At 43.5% G+C, this 16,588-nt stretch overlaps 1 protein-coding gene across 2 annotated transcripts in view; it reads right to left on the reverse strand.

Moving 5' to 3' along the window:
- The window catches only part of DHX58 (DExH-box helicase 58), a 103,184-nt gene that overhangs the window by 42,609 nt on the left and 43,987 nt on the right, over positions 1-16,588 (reverse strand). For both annotated transcript variants that reach the window (XM_030220951.1, XM_030220950.1), the window contains 2 exons: positions 9,560-9,751; positions 2,589-2,845 (listed from right to left, as the gene is read on the reverse strand). In XM_030220951.1, coding sequence (XP_030076811.1) covers positions 2,589-2,845; positions 9,560-9,751 — 449 coding nt within the window. The remainder of the gene's footprint in view (positions 1-2,588; positions 2,846-9,559; positions 9,752-16,588) is intronic.

Raw genomic sequence — 16,588 nt, forward strand, 5'->3', positions numbered from 1 at the left:
CTGGATATTCAATGCCAGAAGCCACACATGTCCCAGCATTCAATATCCAGGCTCCGATGAGGAGGAGTAGCCTAGTGGTTAGTGCAGTGGACTTTGATCCTGGGGAACTGAGTTCAAGTCCCACTGCAGCTCCTTGTGACTCTGGGCAAGTCACTTAACCCTCCATTGCCCCTGGTACAAAATAAGTACCTGAATATATGTAAACCGCTTTGAATGTAGTTGCAAAAACCTCAGAAAGGCAGTATATCAAGTCCCATTTCCCTTTCCCCCTTTCCCTTATGACATCACAATATCAGAAGTGAGCCAAGTATCGGGCAATCAAGCCATTGTGACATCACTGATGAGGTTGGCTCTTATTGGTGGAATGAGTGGAGGAGTCACCTAGTGGTTAGTGCAGCGGACTTTGATCCTGGGGAACTGAGTTCGATTCCCACTGCAGCTCCTTGTGACTCTGGGCAAGTCACTTAACCCTCCATTGCCCCTGGTACAAAATAAGCACCTGAATATATGTAAACCGCTTTGAATGTAGTTGCAAAAACCTCAGAAAGGCGGTAGATCAAGTCCCATTTCCCTTTCCCTCATGATATCACAATATCAGAAGTGAGCCAAGCCATTGTGACATCACTGATGAGGTTGGCTCTTATTGGTGGAACGAGGCATCATGACATCACAATATCAGAAGTGAGCCAAGTATCGGGCAATCAAGCCATTGTGACATCACTGATGAGCTTGGCTCTTATTGGTGGAATGGGTGGAGGAGTAGCCAAGTGGTTAGTGCAGTGGACTTTGATCCTGGGGAACTGGGTTCGATTCCCACTGCAGCTCCTTGTGACTCTGGGCAAGTCACTTAACCCTCCATTGCCCCTGGTACAAAATAAGTACCTGAATATATGTAAACCGCTTTGAATGTAGTTGCAAAAACCTCAGAAAAGCAGTATATCAAGTCCCCTTTCCCTTATTGTTGTGACCTGATTTTACCCATTGAAATCAGCACTGTAGGTCCTATAATGCATCATGACAAAGTTGTCAGAAATCCAGGACTGGCCTAAATTCTCTCTCCTGTAACAGAGAGTAACTCGGGTCTGACCCGGTACTAGGCCACAAAAGAAATTCTCACACTTCGTCAAGCTCCAAAGTCTCCACTCGATTTCAGGCATCTCATACCCTGCACTTCTTTCTGGTCACCTTAAAATCGAGCTGGGGTGGATAATGGTCTGGAATAGCAATCAGTTCTCCAGTCCAGAAACCATATGACACTCCAGGAGGCTTAACAACAAACTTTCACTTTAAGCTCTGGAACTCTTTGCCAGAGGATGTGGTAACAGCGGTTGGCGTATCTGGGTTTAAAAAAAGGTTTGGACAAATTCCTGGAGGAAAAGTCCAGACACGGTGGAAGCCACTGCTTGCCCTGGGATTTGTAGTATGGAGTGTTGCCATGATTTGGGTTTCTGCCATGCACTGTTATGTTCTGCAACTGCCAACTCTTGATTCAATGACCTTTAACACAGTCAATGATAAAAACTCTACTATAACTCAATGTCACACTTTTGTCGTTCCGTGGGGAACACCTTTACCACTGTACTTGTCAGGAATACTTACAGGGAGGGCTTCGTCTCAGGGCTAATCACAAATACACCGACTCGCTACTTATGCCGCAGCCAGATGTAACCCCAGAGCCAGCTCCTCCTCCTCCAGAGTTATCCCTTATGGCTGTCCTCCTTCCGCAGGTGTACCTCGCAGGGCGGCACCCCAGCCTTGGGCAGGTTTCTTCCTACTCACAGGCCAGGCTCCCCAATCCGCACGAAGCTCTGGCTCCCTCTCCCTCTTGTTGTAAATAGGGCAACAAAATGTCCCTTGATTTTAGCCCCAACTTAAAGTGTCACTTCAGGATCCCCCTTCTCCTTCTTCGGGTCACTTGGCAGGGGATTGCAGGCAACCACGGACACTTTCCCGCTCTAATTCTCCTCATTTATGTCCTCCTAAAACTGTCACTCACCCCCACATGGGCACTATCTGCATTTTATTTCAAAACTACTCCCCTTAGGCTGGGCTTCCTCCCAGTGGCGTTCCTAGGGGGGCGGCGCCCCGCCCCACCGATGCAGCGTGGACCCCCCCCCCCCGATGCAGCGCGGACCTCCCCCCGGATGCACGCTGCTGGGGGGGGGGGGTGGCGCAGCGCGCGCCTGCTCAGAGTTCCCTGACTTCACGCGTTCGCTGCAGCTCCCTCTGACCCGGAACAGGAAGTAACCTGTTCCAGGGCAGAGGGAGCTGCAGCGAACGCGCGAAGTCAGCGAACTCAGAGCAGGCGCGCGCCGCGGCACCCCCCAGTGGCGTGCACCCGGGGTGGACCGCCCCCACTTGGTACGCCACTGCTTCCTCCCACCCAGGGACCTCCCAGTGACTATCTAGGGAGCTTACTCTCTCAGAAGTCCCCAAACAATGGGGGATTACATGGGTAACTTGCAAACTCCGACCTCTAGTCTTGCTTTCCTTAATCCATGCCGTACTGTAAAACCAAGGCAGGATTATCCTGTTCCTCATGGCACAAGGACAACTGAAAACCGTCTCTATAAAGAAGGTCCATTTACCTGAGTCATGTGCTTGGTTTGGTTGCTGTACCCCGCTCCAGTCAACACAGCAGCTTTAATGCCAATAGCTTGTAGCCTGCCGTTGCTTTCAACCCACTTATGCAGCGCATGGGCGCTCTGGCGTGTCTTCGTGAAAACGATTCCTTGCGATTCAGCAGATGTGTCAAGCTGTTTTCGAAGGATCTCCTCCAGTTTGCTCAGCATCGGATTTTCATACTTCATATTGGTAGCACTCAGTACAAGCTCTTCTCTGTTTTCTGATGAGTGACATACAACATGTTAAAAAAAAAACTTAGCAAAAACCTAGAGCCAATGTCAGCAGCAATCACTGTTGAGATTAGCAAGTTAAGTACTAATATTGTCCCAAGATTGCATCATATTTAACTATCTACCAGTGGCATTCCTTGGTCGGCTGCCAGCCGGAGCGGTTTGCTGCTGCGCACCCCATTCCCCCGGGTGCAGCACGACACCCCCCTGGCGCATTCTTCATGGACTAAGCTTTTTCTAGCATTGGTGGAGCAAGATTGACGCTATAAAAATGGTACTGGCACCGAAACTCAATTATATTTTTAGCATGGTACCTATTCTCTTTAAGGACTCTCTTTATAAAAAAAATCAATAGTTTAATTTCTAAATTCCTTTGGAAATCTTCAGTGCCACGTATCTCTCTTGAAAAGCTTCAAATGCCAAAACACCAAGGGGGCCTAAATGTGCCCGACTTTAAACTATATCACCTGGCCCTTTTGATTTCACAGGTTAAACAATGGTATTCTGCAACTTTTTCACAAGACACTCCTAGATGGGTGATCTTAGAAACAGCTCTAGAACTTGACCACTTAAAGTTTAGCATGGTACAGATAAGGTTTACTGAACATGAGGAGGATTTTAAGATCAAACATTTATTAGGATATCAAAGTTTGTTCATAGTTGGTAACAAATTAAGTGGTATTGGAAAAATTGCTTCAAAGATCACCCATCTAGGAGTGTCTTGTGAAACACAGACTTTTCTCCCACTTCTTTACAATTTTTGAAATATTCTGGGAGTTTTTCTCTGTGTTTTTTTTCTCGGAAGGTGGTGGAAGCCTGTGATGGTAATGTTTACAGTGGAGCATAAAAGTCAGGCTCCCTGTTACACTGAGGCTATTTTTTTAAAATTTAAAATATTTTATCTTTCAGATCTGAATCCCCAGTGTGACACTATATTGGAGTGATGTGTTTGATAGTTTCTCTATTAATTCCATTGAAACATGCTAAATTGTTGAGTTTAATGCTCTCGATTGCACTCCATGTGATAGTTCTACACTGGAAGAATAATCAACATGTCTCCTATCATGAGTGGTGGAATTGGCTTTGTTCATATAGGCGATATGAAGAAATAGCTGCTTTGAGAACAGGCCATATTTTGTCCTTTCGTAAAACTTGGTCATTGCTAGACAAATATGCAAGTTTAACGGGCTAATAACTGCTTGTTTTACTTGTTTACATTATAAATTAACCCATTGAATATAACCCACTGTCATTGGTTTTTTATTTTGTTTTATTATGTTCGCGCTTTCTAATTCAAAATTATAAATAAAGATATTGAAGAACGCGCTAAAAATGCTAGCGCGCCTTAGTAAACAGTTTCTGGAGACATTAAATGCAAATCAAGTAGTTTCATCTACACTTGCAGTTTGGAGAGCTATTCTAGTTTTGTTGCTGTTGTTACAATACCCATGTGAATGTCAGGTTAAATGTCAGGGTTTCAGGGTAGGGTTACCATATTTGCGGAGACAAAAAAAGAGGCCAGAACAAATTTAAACGGTTGCTACTTTTGCTAAAGAAATATCTAATCAAATCTACTTTTCAAGAACTTCTGGATTTGAGTTTGACGGAGTCTGAGCCCAAGCATACTTATCGGAAGAGCGTGTATCCCTCAATAACTTTGGCTTGCTTCTGAGATACCTGTGAGAAAGTCTTTGCATGACGTATGCTTAAAATTGTCCTGCACGAACAAAATTCCTTTGACAGATTCGACCAGCAGGTGATCAGCAATGCTTTTTCTCTCTCTTTAGCGCCCTCATGTGTCCAGACTGACTAATAAGCCAGAGATGGTCTCATTAAGTGGGTATAGATCATAGGCACGTAAAAGAAAAAGAGGACATTTCCCTAAAAATTAAAAATCCTGGAGGACACATCTGTAGACACCCAAAAAGAGGTCATGTCCTCTTAAAAGAGGACATATGATAACCCTATTTCAGGTAGATATTTTTTGACGTTCCTCAATCAACCACCTTCCTGACAGTCTGGATTCTAGTCTTTAGCATAGCTTAGCAGGCTTGTTATTAGAGAAATTTCCTTCTTTATTTCCTGATAATCCAGAAGATTCTGAACTATGGTCTGTATATCTAGAACAGCCTTCAAGTGCTTTCAACCCAGCCTATGTAACCGGTTTCAGTGCACCTTTTTTACAGGCCGCAGTGTCTGCCAACAACCCTAGGAGATGGGAGCTCAGCAGTAGCCCTCAGAATCAGTCACATCAAGGCAGTGCTTTTTTGAGGGGGTACTTGGGGGTACTGAGTACCGACACCTTTTCTATCATCTGCTAAAACTGACCTAGGGTCCCCAAGTTTTAATGAAAGAGCTCAGGCTCTACACACCAATTTTGGTTCTGTGACTGGTGGCAGGGGGGCTGGCTATTGTGGGTTGAGTCCCTCAATGATCACCCCTCCTCTGAAGGTACCGGCACCTTTTTCGCTAGAAAAAACGCACTGCATCAAGGTAACATCAGCTTGTGCCTACCTGCCACACCACCCATGAGCAAAGCGCGACTGGGAGTTACTGCTTGCCACCAGGTGATTGGAGCGCAGTAACCACGTCCCACCGAAACAGACTTAGAACTGTAATTTGCAAGGTTGGCCTGTTACTTCCAGCAGGAGAGAGGAGGAGGCAGGATGAAAGTGAGAGACAGAAGAGAGGGAGAAAGCTGAGAGACTGGAGGAGATAACTAGGGGTAAGAGAGGGCAATATGAGAGATAGAGAGGAAAAGTAAGAGACAGGAGGGAAAGTGAGAGATGGAGAGAAAAAGGGCAAAATAATGGACTGAAAGAAGGGAGTGACAAGAGGGCAGGAAGTGAGAGAATGATAGAGAGAGAGAGAGAGAGAGAGAGAGAGAGAGAGAGAGAGAGAGAGAGGGCAAGATAAAGGTCTCCCAGAGGGGAGAGACAACAGGGCAGGTGAGGGACCAGAGATGAAGAAAGTCTGGCTGGGAAAGTACTAAGGTTTGGAGAATCTCTCCTACTCCTCAAGCTCCGTAGGAGTAAAAACAGTAACCACACTGACCTCTACTGGGCAGCATAGGCTAAGATGTGTAACTACTGTAATAACTTTTATACAGTATTCTGGTATGATTAGAATGCCTCCGTCCCAATTAACAGTACTGAGCATCTAATTCCTTCTAAGATAAGTTTATACTACTAGACTACGAACACATAACTGATAAGAATAACAAAAAAGTGATTTACAAATGCAATAATAATAGCAAGCAAATGTATTTACAAGAATGCAATATAAAGAAAAATATAGACAAAAATAATCATAATTTAAAAGTTATGTACAAATGTAACATGGATAAGGATAAAACAACAGCTCTTTAAATGCTTTGAAAGAAACTCTATTCAGGTTTCAGTTGGAAACAAACACACTCTCCGTGTGACAAATGCCTCCTGCTTTTTACCCCAGTAGGAAAGTTCTAGTTATGTTGTGTTGTGGCTCCACCCAAGTACTAATCTTTCTATTTAATTAGGGTCCTCCATTATTTTATTTCTAAATACTTATATCCCACCTGTACGTGTAAAATATGACAAATATAGGGGCCCTTTTCCAAAGCTGCACTAAAAATGGCCTGTGCTATTTTTAACACGCAAGTTCATTGCCAGAGAATGTACTAAAAGCAGTTAGCTTAGCGGGGTTTTAAAAGGTTTGGATGGCTTCCTAAAGGAAAAGTCCATAGATCATTATTAAAATGGACGGGTAAAATCCAGTACTTATTTCTAGAATAAGCAGCATAAAATGTACTGTTTTGGGATCTTGTCAGGCACTTGTAACCTGGGTTGGCCACTGTTGGAAACAGGATGCTGAGCTTGACGGACCTTCGGTATGTCCCAGTATGGCATTGCTTATGTACTTAGGATTCTGAATGGAATCTTGCTACTCTTTGGGGTTCTACATGGAATGTTGCTTCACTTTGAAATTCTGCATGGAATCTTGTTATTCTTTAGAATTCTAGAATCTTGCTACTCTTTGAGGTTCTACATGGAATGTTGCCACTCTTTGGGTTTCTGCCAGGTACTTGTGACCTGGATTGGCCACTGTTGGAAACAGGATGCTGAGCTTGACGGACCTTCGGTCTGTCCCAGTATGGCATTGCTTATGTACTTATGTACTTAGTATTCTGAATGGAATCTTGCTACTCTTTGGGGTTCTACATGGAATGTTGCTTCACTTTGAAATTCTGCATGGAATCTTGTTATTCTTTAGAATTCTAGAATCTTGCTACTCTTTGAGGTTCTACATGGAATGTTGCTACACTTTAAAATTCTGCATGGAATCTTATTATTCTTTAGAATTCTAGAATCTTGCTACTCGTTGGGGTTCTACATGGAATGTTGCCACTCTTTGGGTTTCTGCCAGGTACTTGTGACCTGGATTGGCCACTGTTGGAAACAGGATGCTGAGCTTGACGGACCTTCGGTCTGTCCCAGTATGGCATTGCTTATGTACTTAGGATTCTGAATGGAATCTTGTTACTCTTTGGGGTTCTACATGGAATGTTGCTTCACTTTGAAATTCTGCATGGAATCTTGTTATTCTTTAGAATTCTAGAATCTTGCTACTCTTTGAGGTTCTACATGGAATGTTGCTACACTTTGAAATTCTGCATGGAATCTTATTATTCTTTAGAATTCTAGAATCTTGCTACTCGTTGGGGTTCTACATGGAATGTTGCCACTCTTTGGGTTTCTGCCAGGTACTTGTGACCTGGATTGGCCACTGTTGGAAACAGGATGCTGAGCTTGACGGACCTTCGGTCTGTCCCAGTATGGCATTGCTTATGTACTTATGTACTTAGGATTCTGAATGGAATCTTGCTACTCTTTTGGGTTCTACATGGAATGTTGCTTCACTTTGAAATTCTGCATGGAATCTTATTATTCTTTAGAATTCTAGAATCTTGCTACTCTTTGAGGTTCTACATGGAATGTTGCCACTCTTTGGGTTTCTGCCAGGTACTTGTGACCTGGATTGGCCACTGTTGGAAACAGGATGCTGAGCTTGACGGACCTTCGGTCTGTCCCAGTATGGCATTGCTTATGTACTTATGTACTTAGTATTCTGAATGGAATCTTGCTACTCTTTGGGGTTCTACATGGAATGTTGCTTCACTTTGAAATTCTGCATGGAATCTTGTTATTCTTTAGAATTCTAGAATCTTGCTACTCTTTGAGGTTCTACATGGAATGTTGCCACTCTTTGGGTTTCTGCCAGGTACTTGTGACCTGGATTGGCCACTGTTGGAAACAGGATGCTGAGCTTGACGGACCTTCGGTCTGTCCCAGTATGGCATTGCTTATGTACTTATGTACTTAGTATTCTGAATGGAATCTTGCTACTCTTTGGGGTTCTACATGGAATGTTGCTTCACTTTGAAATTCTGCATGGAATCTTATTATTCTTTAGAATTCTAGAATCTTGCTACTCGTTGGGGTTCTACATGGAATGTTGCCACTCTTTGGGTTTCTGCCAGGTACTTGTGACCTGGATTGGCCACTGTTGGAAACAGGATGCTGAGCTTGACGGACCTTCGGTCTGTCCCAGTATGGCATTGCTTATGTACTTATGTACTTAGGATTCTGAATGGAATCTTGCTACTCTTTTGGGTTCTACATGGAATGTTGCTTCACTTTGAAATTCTGCATGGAATCTTATTATTCTTTAGAATTCTAGAATCTTGCTACTCTTTGGAGTTCTACAAGGAATGTTGCCACTCTTTGGGTTTCTGCCAGGTACTTGTGACCTGGATTGGCCACTGTTGGAAACAGGATGCTGAGCTTGACGGACCTTTGGTCTGTCCCAGTATGGCAGTACTTATGTACTTATGTACTTAGGATTCTGAATGGAATCTTGCTACTCTTTTGGGTTCTACATGGAATGTTGCTTCACTTTGAAATTCTGCATGGAATCTTATTATTCTTTAGAATTCTAGAATCTTGCTACTCTTTGGAGTTCTACAAGGAATGTTGCCACTCTTTGGGTTTCTGCCAGGTACTTGTGACCTGGATTGGCCACTGTTGGAAACAGGATGCTGAGCTTGACGGACCTTCGGTCTGTCCCAGTATGGCATTGCTTATGTACTTATGTACTTAGGATTCTGAATGGAATCTTGCTACTCTTTTGGGTTCTACATGGAATGTTGCTTCACTTTGAAATTCTGCATGGAATCTTATTATTCTTTAGAATTCTAGAATCTTGCTACTCTTTGGAGTTCTACAAGGAATGTTGCCACTCTTTGGGTTTCTGCCAGGTACTTGTGACCTGGATTGGCCACTGTTGGAAACAGGATGCTGAGCTTGACGGACCTTCGGTCTGTCCCAGTATGGCATTGCTTATGTACTTATGTACTTAGGATTCTGAATGGAATCTTGCTACTCTTTTGGGTTCTACATGGAATGTTGCTTCACTTTGAAATTCTGCATGGAATCTTATTATTCTTTAGAATTCTAGAATCTTGCTACTCTTTGGAGTTCTACAAGGAATGTTGCCACTCTTTGGGTTTCTGCCAGGTACTTGTGACCTGGATTGGCCACTGTTGGAAACAGGATGCTGAGCTTGACGGACCTTTGGTCTGTCCCAGTATGGCAGTACTTATGTACTCCTATTTACAGTAGACATTTGCTGAGTGTCCTAACAGCATTCATTTGCCTGTGACTTACCAGCAAAAATTTGAAAAAGAAACTCCTCCGTGAGGTCACCTCTGGTCTTTGTGACCTTCTCCAGCATGTAGAATTCATCCAAATAGTTGAAGGCATCAACCATGCGGACTGTATCATAGATTAATAATGCATCGTTGTACTTGCGGAGGTGCAGCGCACAGATGCGCTTTTTGCTGCTGAACATCACTGCTCCTGGATTTGGCAACGAGAAAGGAGAACATGACAGAGTAACCGTGGCATTTGAGATTAGGGCTGGAAAATACTGTATATTCCAAAATGCTGCCGGGAATTTTCTTAGAGTAGGGGGAAAACAAAAGAAAGTCCCATTTCTCCCCTTCCACAGGTTTACTCACTTGCCTTTCAAAGTCCGAGCTCAAGGGACGTACACTTCCAAGGTGGTGGGACCGGCAGGGCTTTCATAAGCTGAGAGCACATGATCTAGAAGGCTCTCCTGCCCATTCTAGTGGCAGGAACAGTGGAAAGGAGGGAGGTAAGAAGGTTTGAGTGGACAGGCTGAACAGATGGGTGGGAGGATAGGAAGAGAGTAAGGGAAACTTTAGACCAGGGGGAGAGGAGAAAGAATGGGTGATACTGAACGGGTGGGGGGGGGGGGGGGAGGGAGAGAAGGGGCGAAACTAGAAGGGGAGAGGGGAAGGGAACAAAGTGAAGAGAAAAGGGAGATTCTGAATGGGGAGAGAGCAGAGAAGAGAAAAACAGGAGATGCTGCACTGCAGAAGGGGGCAGGGAAATACATTTAACTTTAAACAAGTTGCTTATCCATTTAAAGTTAGACGGTAGCCTTGCTGCTAGTTAATGACCTCAGGATTTCCTAAAGCGTCATCACCAATATTAAGACACTCAGGGATCCTTTTACTAATATGAGGGGAACCGGGTCCTGTGGGGGCTATTTTTCCTGCGCGCCAGGAACCTTTTTTATCACAGCGGGTAAAAAGCCCCTAAAAAAATGGCCGTGCAGCAAGAGTACTCTTATCGTGTGGCACTTACTGCCACCCATTGAGGTGGTGGTATGGGCTCCTGCGGTAACCCGGTGGTATCTGGGCAGCGCACAGGGATGCCTGATTACTGCTGGGTTAGTGCTGCACTATTAAAAAATATTTTCCAGTGCGCCGGAAATGGTGCGTGCTCGAGCCAGTGGTAGCTCCAGGTTAGCGTTTGGTAAGACTGCGTTGGGCTAATCGACGCATTGTAAAAGGGCCCTTCAAAGCCTGCTAAACATGCAAAACTTACTATAAAATCAGGGACAACCTAATGGGGGGGGGGGGGGGGGACACATTACAGTGTATCCCTGGTTCCATTCAAGTCTTTACAGCTCATTTCTGTACTAATGTTGACGAATCCTGGATCCTTTGTAAGCTGTGACACCTTTCACAGATAGAGTGGAGGAGTGGCCTAGAGGTTAGTGCAGTGGAACTGAATTCGATTCCCACTGCAGCTCCTTTTGACTCTGGGCAAGTCACTTAACTCTCCATTGCCCCTGGTACAAAATAAGTACCTGAATATATGTAAACCGCTTTGAATGTAGTTGCAAAAACCTCAGAAAGGCAGTAGATCAAGTCCCATTTCCCTTTCCCTTATGACATCACAATATCAGAAGTGAGCCAAGCCATTGTGACATCACTGATGAGGTTGGCTCTTATTGGTGGAATGAGGCATCATGACATCACGATATCAGAAGTGAGCCAAGTATCGGGCAATCAAGCCATTGTGACATCACTGATGAGGTTGGCTCTTATTGGTGGAATGAGTGGAGGCGTAGCCTAATGGTTAGTGCAGCAGACTTTGATCCTGGGGACCTGAGTTCAATTCCCACTGCAGCTCCTTTTGACTCTGGGCAAGTCACTTAACCCTCCATTGCCCCATGTACAAAATAAGTACCTGAATATATGTAAACCGCTTTGAATGTAGTTGCAAAAACCTCAGAAAGGCAGTATATCAAGTCCCATTTCCCTTCCCTTTCATTCAACGAACACTGAAACCCCCCTGTTTCGTGTTCTTCATTAGGGGGTGAGAAAATGCTTGATTTTTCCTCCTGATGAAGAACACGAAACAGGGGGGTTCTCGATCCCTTTTGAGGATTGATATTTAGTGTGCAGATTCGCTGTGCTGTATCGTGACTACATTATGAACTGCCTGCTGTGATTTGGGCGTTTTTCTGCGGTCCTGCAGCTGTGAAGATGTGTTTTGTGCATAAGATTTTTGATTTTTGCATTTTACATGTAGCTACTGCATTTTGGTACGTTAGTTCATCTACAGATTGGTTGGCTGTTTTGGGTATTATTAGGAAAGGTATGGAAAACAGGTGTGAGGATGTTATAATGCCGTTGTATCGCTCCATGGTGCGACCGCACCTTGAGTATTGTGTTCAATTCTGGTCGCCGCATCTCAAGAAAGATATAGTAGAATTGGAAAAGGTGCAGCGAAGGGCGACTAAAATGATAGCGGGGATGGGACGACTTCCCTATGAAGAAAGACTAAGGAGGCTAGGGCTATTCAGCTTGGAGAAGAGACGGCTGAGGGGAGACATGATAGAGGTATATAAAATAATGAGTGGAGTGGAACAGGTGGATGTGAAGCGTCTGTTCACGCTTTCCAAAAATACTAGGACTAGGGGGCATGCGATGAAACTACAGTGTAGTAAATTTAAAACAAATCGGAGAAAATTTTTCTTCACCCAACGTGTAATTAAACTCTGGAATTCATTGCCGGAAAATGTGGTGAAGGCGGTTAGCTTAGCAGAGTTTAAAAAGGGGTTGGACGGTTTCCTAAAGGACAAGTCCATAAACCGCTACTAAACGGACTTGGAAAAATCCAAAATCCCAGGAATAATATGTATAGAATGTTTGTACGTTTGGGAAGCTCACCAGGTGCCCTTGGCCTGGATTGGCCGCTGTCATGGACAGGATGCTGGGCTCGATGGACCCTTGGTCTTTTCCCAGTATGGCATTACTTATGTTTTTTTGGGAACACTGGTTTCTCTTTTATTTTTGAGAGTTGTTTTCTGTGTTCCTTTTTCTAATAAACGCGAATGGGAACCTGTTTTAGTAGCCCATTTCAGGATGACTACTGTTGAGTGTCTCCTGGGTCAGTTGAGGTTTCATTTATTTAATTTGTGAGTTTCCTACAGGGTACTAACATCCATCAGCACAGAGGGGTCCTTTTACAAAAGCGTGCTGAAAAACGGCTTGCGGTATCGTAGGCGCGGGTTTTGGGTGCGTAGATCCATTTTTCAGTGCGCCTGCAAAAAAAGCCTCGTTGTTTTGCCGAAAATGGATGTGCGGCAAAATCAAAATTTCCGCGTGTCCATTTTGGGTCTGAGACCTTACCGCCAGCCATAGACCTAGCGGTCAAGAATTTGGGCGGTAATGACCTACGCACGTCAGCTGCCACTTGATGCGCTCCAGAAAATAAAAAATAGTTTGTGGACGCACGCCAAAAGTGAAATTACAGCAAGGGTCACACGGTAACCGGGCAGTAACTCCAATTTGGCACGCATAGGTGCCTGTGTGGCTTAGTAAAAGGGGCCCGTTGTTTTTTGATATTTTAGGTTATATTTTCGCTATTATTTTGTTTTGTACAAAGAAGATTTAAATCCTAAGATCAAAACAGTGAAACTGAAGTGTTGAGGGTCCAGAGGGCAGCTACTAAAATGGTTGGTGGTCTTTGTCATAACTAACATTAATAATGTACTATACTACTACTACTATAAATCACTTCTATAGCGCTACCAGTCGTACGCATGAAGAAGACAGTCCCTGCTCAGAAGAGCTTACAATCTAAATCAGGACAAACAGATAGGACCAAAAAGGATAAGGGAAGGACAGACAGAAGGACACATAGGAATAAGATAAAAGTTACAAGTCAGGAGTTGAAAGCAGCATACCTCACGGTTCTACGCAGATCACAATCCACAAGAAGCTGGATATATCCAGGAAGTTACAATACATAACTTCAGCAAAATTCGCCCTTTCCTCTCTGAGCACACCACCCGAACTCTCATCCACTCTCTTATTACCTCTCGCCTTGACTATTGCAACCTACTCCTCACTGGCCTCCCACTTAGCCATCTATCCCCCCTTCAATACATTCAGAACTCTGCTGCACGTCTTATCTTCCGCCTGGACCGATATGCTCATATCACCCGTCTCCTCAAGTCACTTCACTGGCTTCCGATCAGGTATCGCATACAGTTCAAGCTTCTCCTGCTAACCTACAAATGCACCCAATCTGCAGCCCCTCCTTACCTCTCTACCCTCATCTCCCCTTACGTTCCTACCCGTAACCTCCGCTCTCAAGACAAATCACTCCTTTCAGTACCCTTCTCCACCACCGCCAACTCCAGGCTCCGCCCCTTCTGCCTCGCCTCACCCCACGCTTGGAATAAATTCCCTGAACCCATACGCACTCCCTGCCCATCTTCAAATCCTTACTCAAAGCCCACCTCTTCAATGTCGCCTTCGGCACCTAACCACTATACCTCTATTCAGGAAATCTTGACTGCCCCAACTTGACACTTCGTCCTTTAGATTGTAAGCTCCTTTGAGCAGGGACTGTCCTTCTTTGTTAAACTGTACAGCGCTGCGTAACCCTAGTAGCGCTCTAGAAATGTTAAGTAGTAGTGTAGGAGTGGACGGCTGTAATGTAGCAACTGTGGGACCGACAAGACCACCTGTGTCAGACCTTGTGCCTAACACTTATGAACCTCTGCCTTACCTGTGGCATGCTCCACCTTTGAATAACTACTGGACTTTTGTGAACTTTTGCACTAACAGGATTTTCTGTTTGGACTTTGAATTCACACTTGCACCTTTGCTTTGTACCAAAACCTCAGTTTTCATATAATGAGCCTAGACTAAGACCTAAATCTGTGCAGTTTGGACTTTTACTAGTAGTATGTATTTGTTAACCAGCAGTCAGATAACAAGTTGTAGTAGTCAGCAATTCAGGTTTGTAGGGAAGGCAGCGGGCTCTGCCAGCGCAGTCTCGTGACCCATGTATAGAGGCTGTATTGTGTGAACGTGCTGGAACACTGCAATAAGTTACATTTTCTTGCAAAGTAACAATTTCTATGAAAGCTATGAAACTGACGTATCTTTTCTCTGTGAGAACTACAGAATTACTAATGTACTGCGCATGTGTATGTGTGACGTATGGTGTGTTTTATGCGCATGATCACTAATTTGTATAAGACCGAATGTCAGATGACGCTCAGGAGGCAGTATCCTGAGACTGAACTCAGTACTGTTCATTGCTAGCAATAAAGGTGTCCTGCTTTCGGAATCATTTGCCTCTTGTCTCCTGATTCACTTAGCCTAGGGCCTGTTTCAGTAGTAGTAGTAGTAATAATAATTAACAACATTTACATTCTCATATAAAATCTACTAGTCCAAGCAAATTATTTAGATTGCAAAAAAACACATTTTTAGAATAAATAGGTTTTTATAAGTTTCCAATAGAAATCAAACAAAATAAAACATGGAAAAGAAAATAAGATGATACCTTTTTTATTGGACATAACTTAATATATTTCTAGATTAGCTTTCGAAGGTTGCCCTTCTTCGTCAGATCGGAAATAAGTTTCCGAAATTGAAAATAGCTTGACATAATAAACAAACAATTCTGACCAGCTTAACCAAGATGAACTGCTTGAAAAGGAAGCACAGTGTCTAATAATCTAAATATTTTCACATTTTTTTTAAAAGAGGAAAAGTAAATAGAGATGTTGATCTTGTAACTCTAGATTTTTAAGTTTATCAATTTGATATATCGCTTCTTTTGAAGCACATGTCGAGTTGGTTTACATATATCTATTCAGGTACTTGCACTGTCTGTGATGGGCTCATAATCTAAGTATATTGTACCTGGGGCAATGGGAGGTTAAGTGACTTGCCCAGGGTCACACAGAGCTGCAGAGGGAATTGAACCTGGTTCCCCAGGATATTAACCCACAGCTGACCATTAGGTAGAAGTGGGAATGGACCAGGTCCGCAATTCACTGCAGTAACCACTAGGCCACTTTTCCACTCCAGAGAGAAAATGAAATGACCTAAGAGATAAAATGGAGCTCATCTATAGATTACTTTGGGGTTCTTTTACTAAGGTACGCCGAAAAATGGCCTGCGCTGTTGTATGCACGTGTATTGGATGCGCGCAGGTCCATTTTTCAGCACGCCTGCAAAAAAGGTCTTTTTTTTTTGGCCGAAAATGGATGGCCTGAGACCTTACCGCCAACCCATTGACTTAGCAGTAAGGTCTCATGCGTTAACCGGGTGGTAATCGTCAGTGCGCGTACACTGCCGATTATCGCCTGGTTAGCACCATGCAGTAGAAAATAAAAAATATCTTCAGCCGCACATATCGGACGTGTGTAAAAAATGGAATTACCGCCCGGGGTATGAAGTAGTTCCAAATTGACGCGCGTTTGATGCATGTAGGCGCCTATTCGCCTTAGTAAAAGGGCCTCTTTGTGAATAAGATAGAATTTAGTTTGAACTCTAGCAATGAACCAGTAACCAACAACTCTTTACACAAAGAACTGAGATACACTTTCAGACTTTTTCCAAGTAGTTGTTTTGAGACACCCAAATAGATGACATTACAATGATCAACAGACTCAAGAGCAGGAAGCGGAAATGTCTTGATCAAAATATTTGTGTATCCGTCGAAGATTGCTCATTGTAAAAAAAGATCTTTGTATTAATGTGTTAATGTGAGAGTCATAAGATAATTTGGACTCTAGTACGGTGCCTAAGACTTTTATAGATAAAGAAAACTGGTACAGAGTCTGATTAAGTTTGATGCTGTTTTCCTCTTCCAATACTGAACGACTAACCAACAAAATTTTAGTTGTATCTGTATTTAACTTAAGTTTGTGTATTTTAATTCAGAAATCTAAAGTATCTATAAAATTATGAAGTAAAACTGAATGAGATGCAACTGTCATGTGGATAGGGACCATAACTGTTATGTCATCTTAAGACAGAGTTAAAGATCTCAATCTGCATACTTTAG

The sequence above is a fragment of the Microcaecilia unicolor genome, chromosome 12 (genome assembly GCF_901765095.1).
Source record: "Microcaecilia unicolor chromosome 12, aMicUni1.1, whole genome shotgun sequence".
NCBI classification, from domain to species: Eukaryota; Metazoa; Chordata; class Amphibia; order Gymnophiona; family Siphonopidae; genus Microcaecilia; species Microcaecilia unicolor.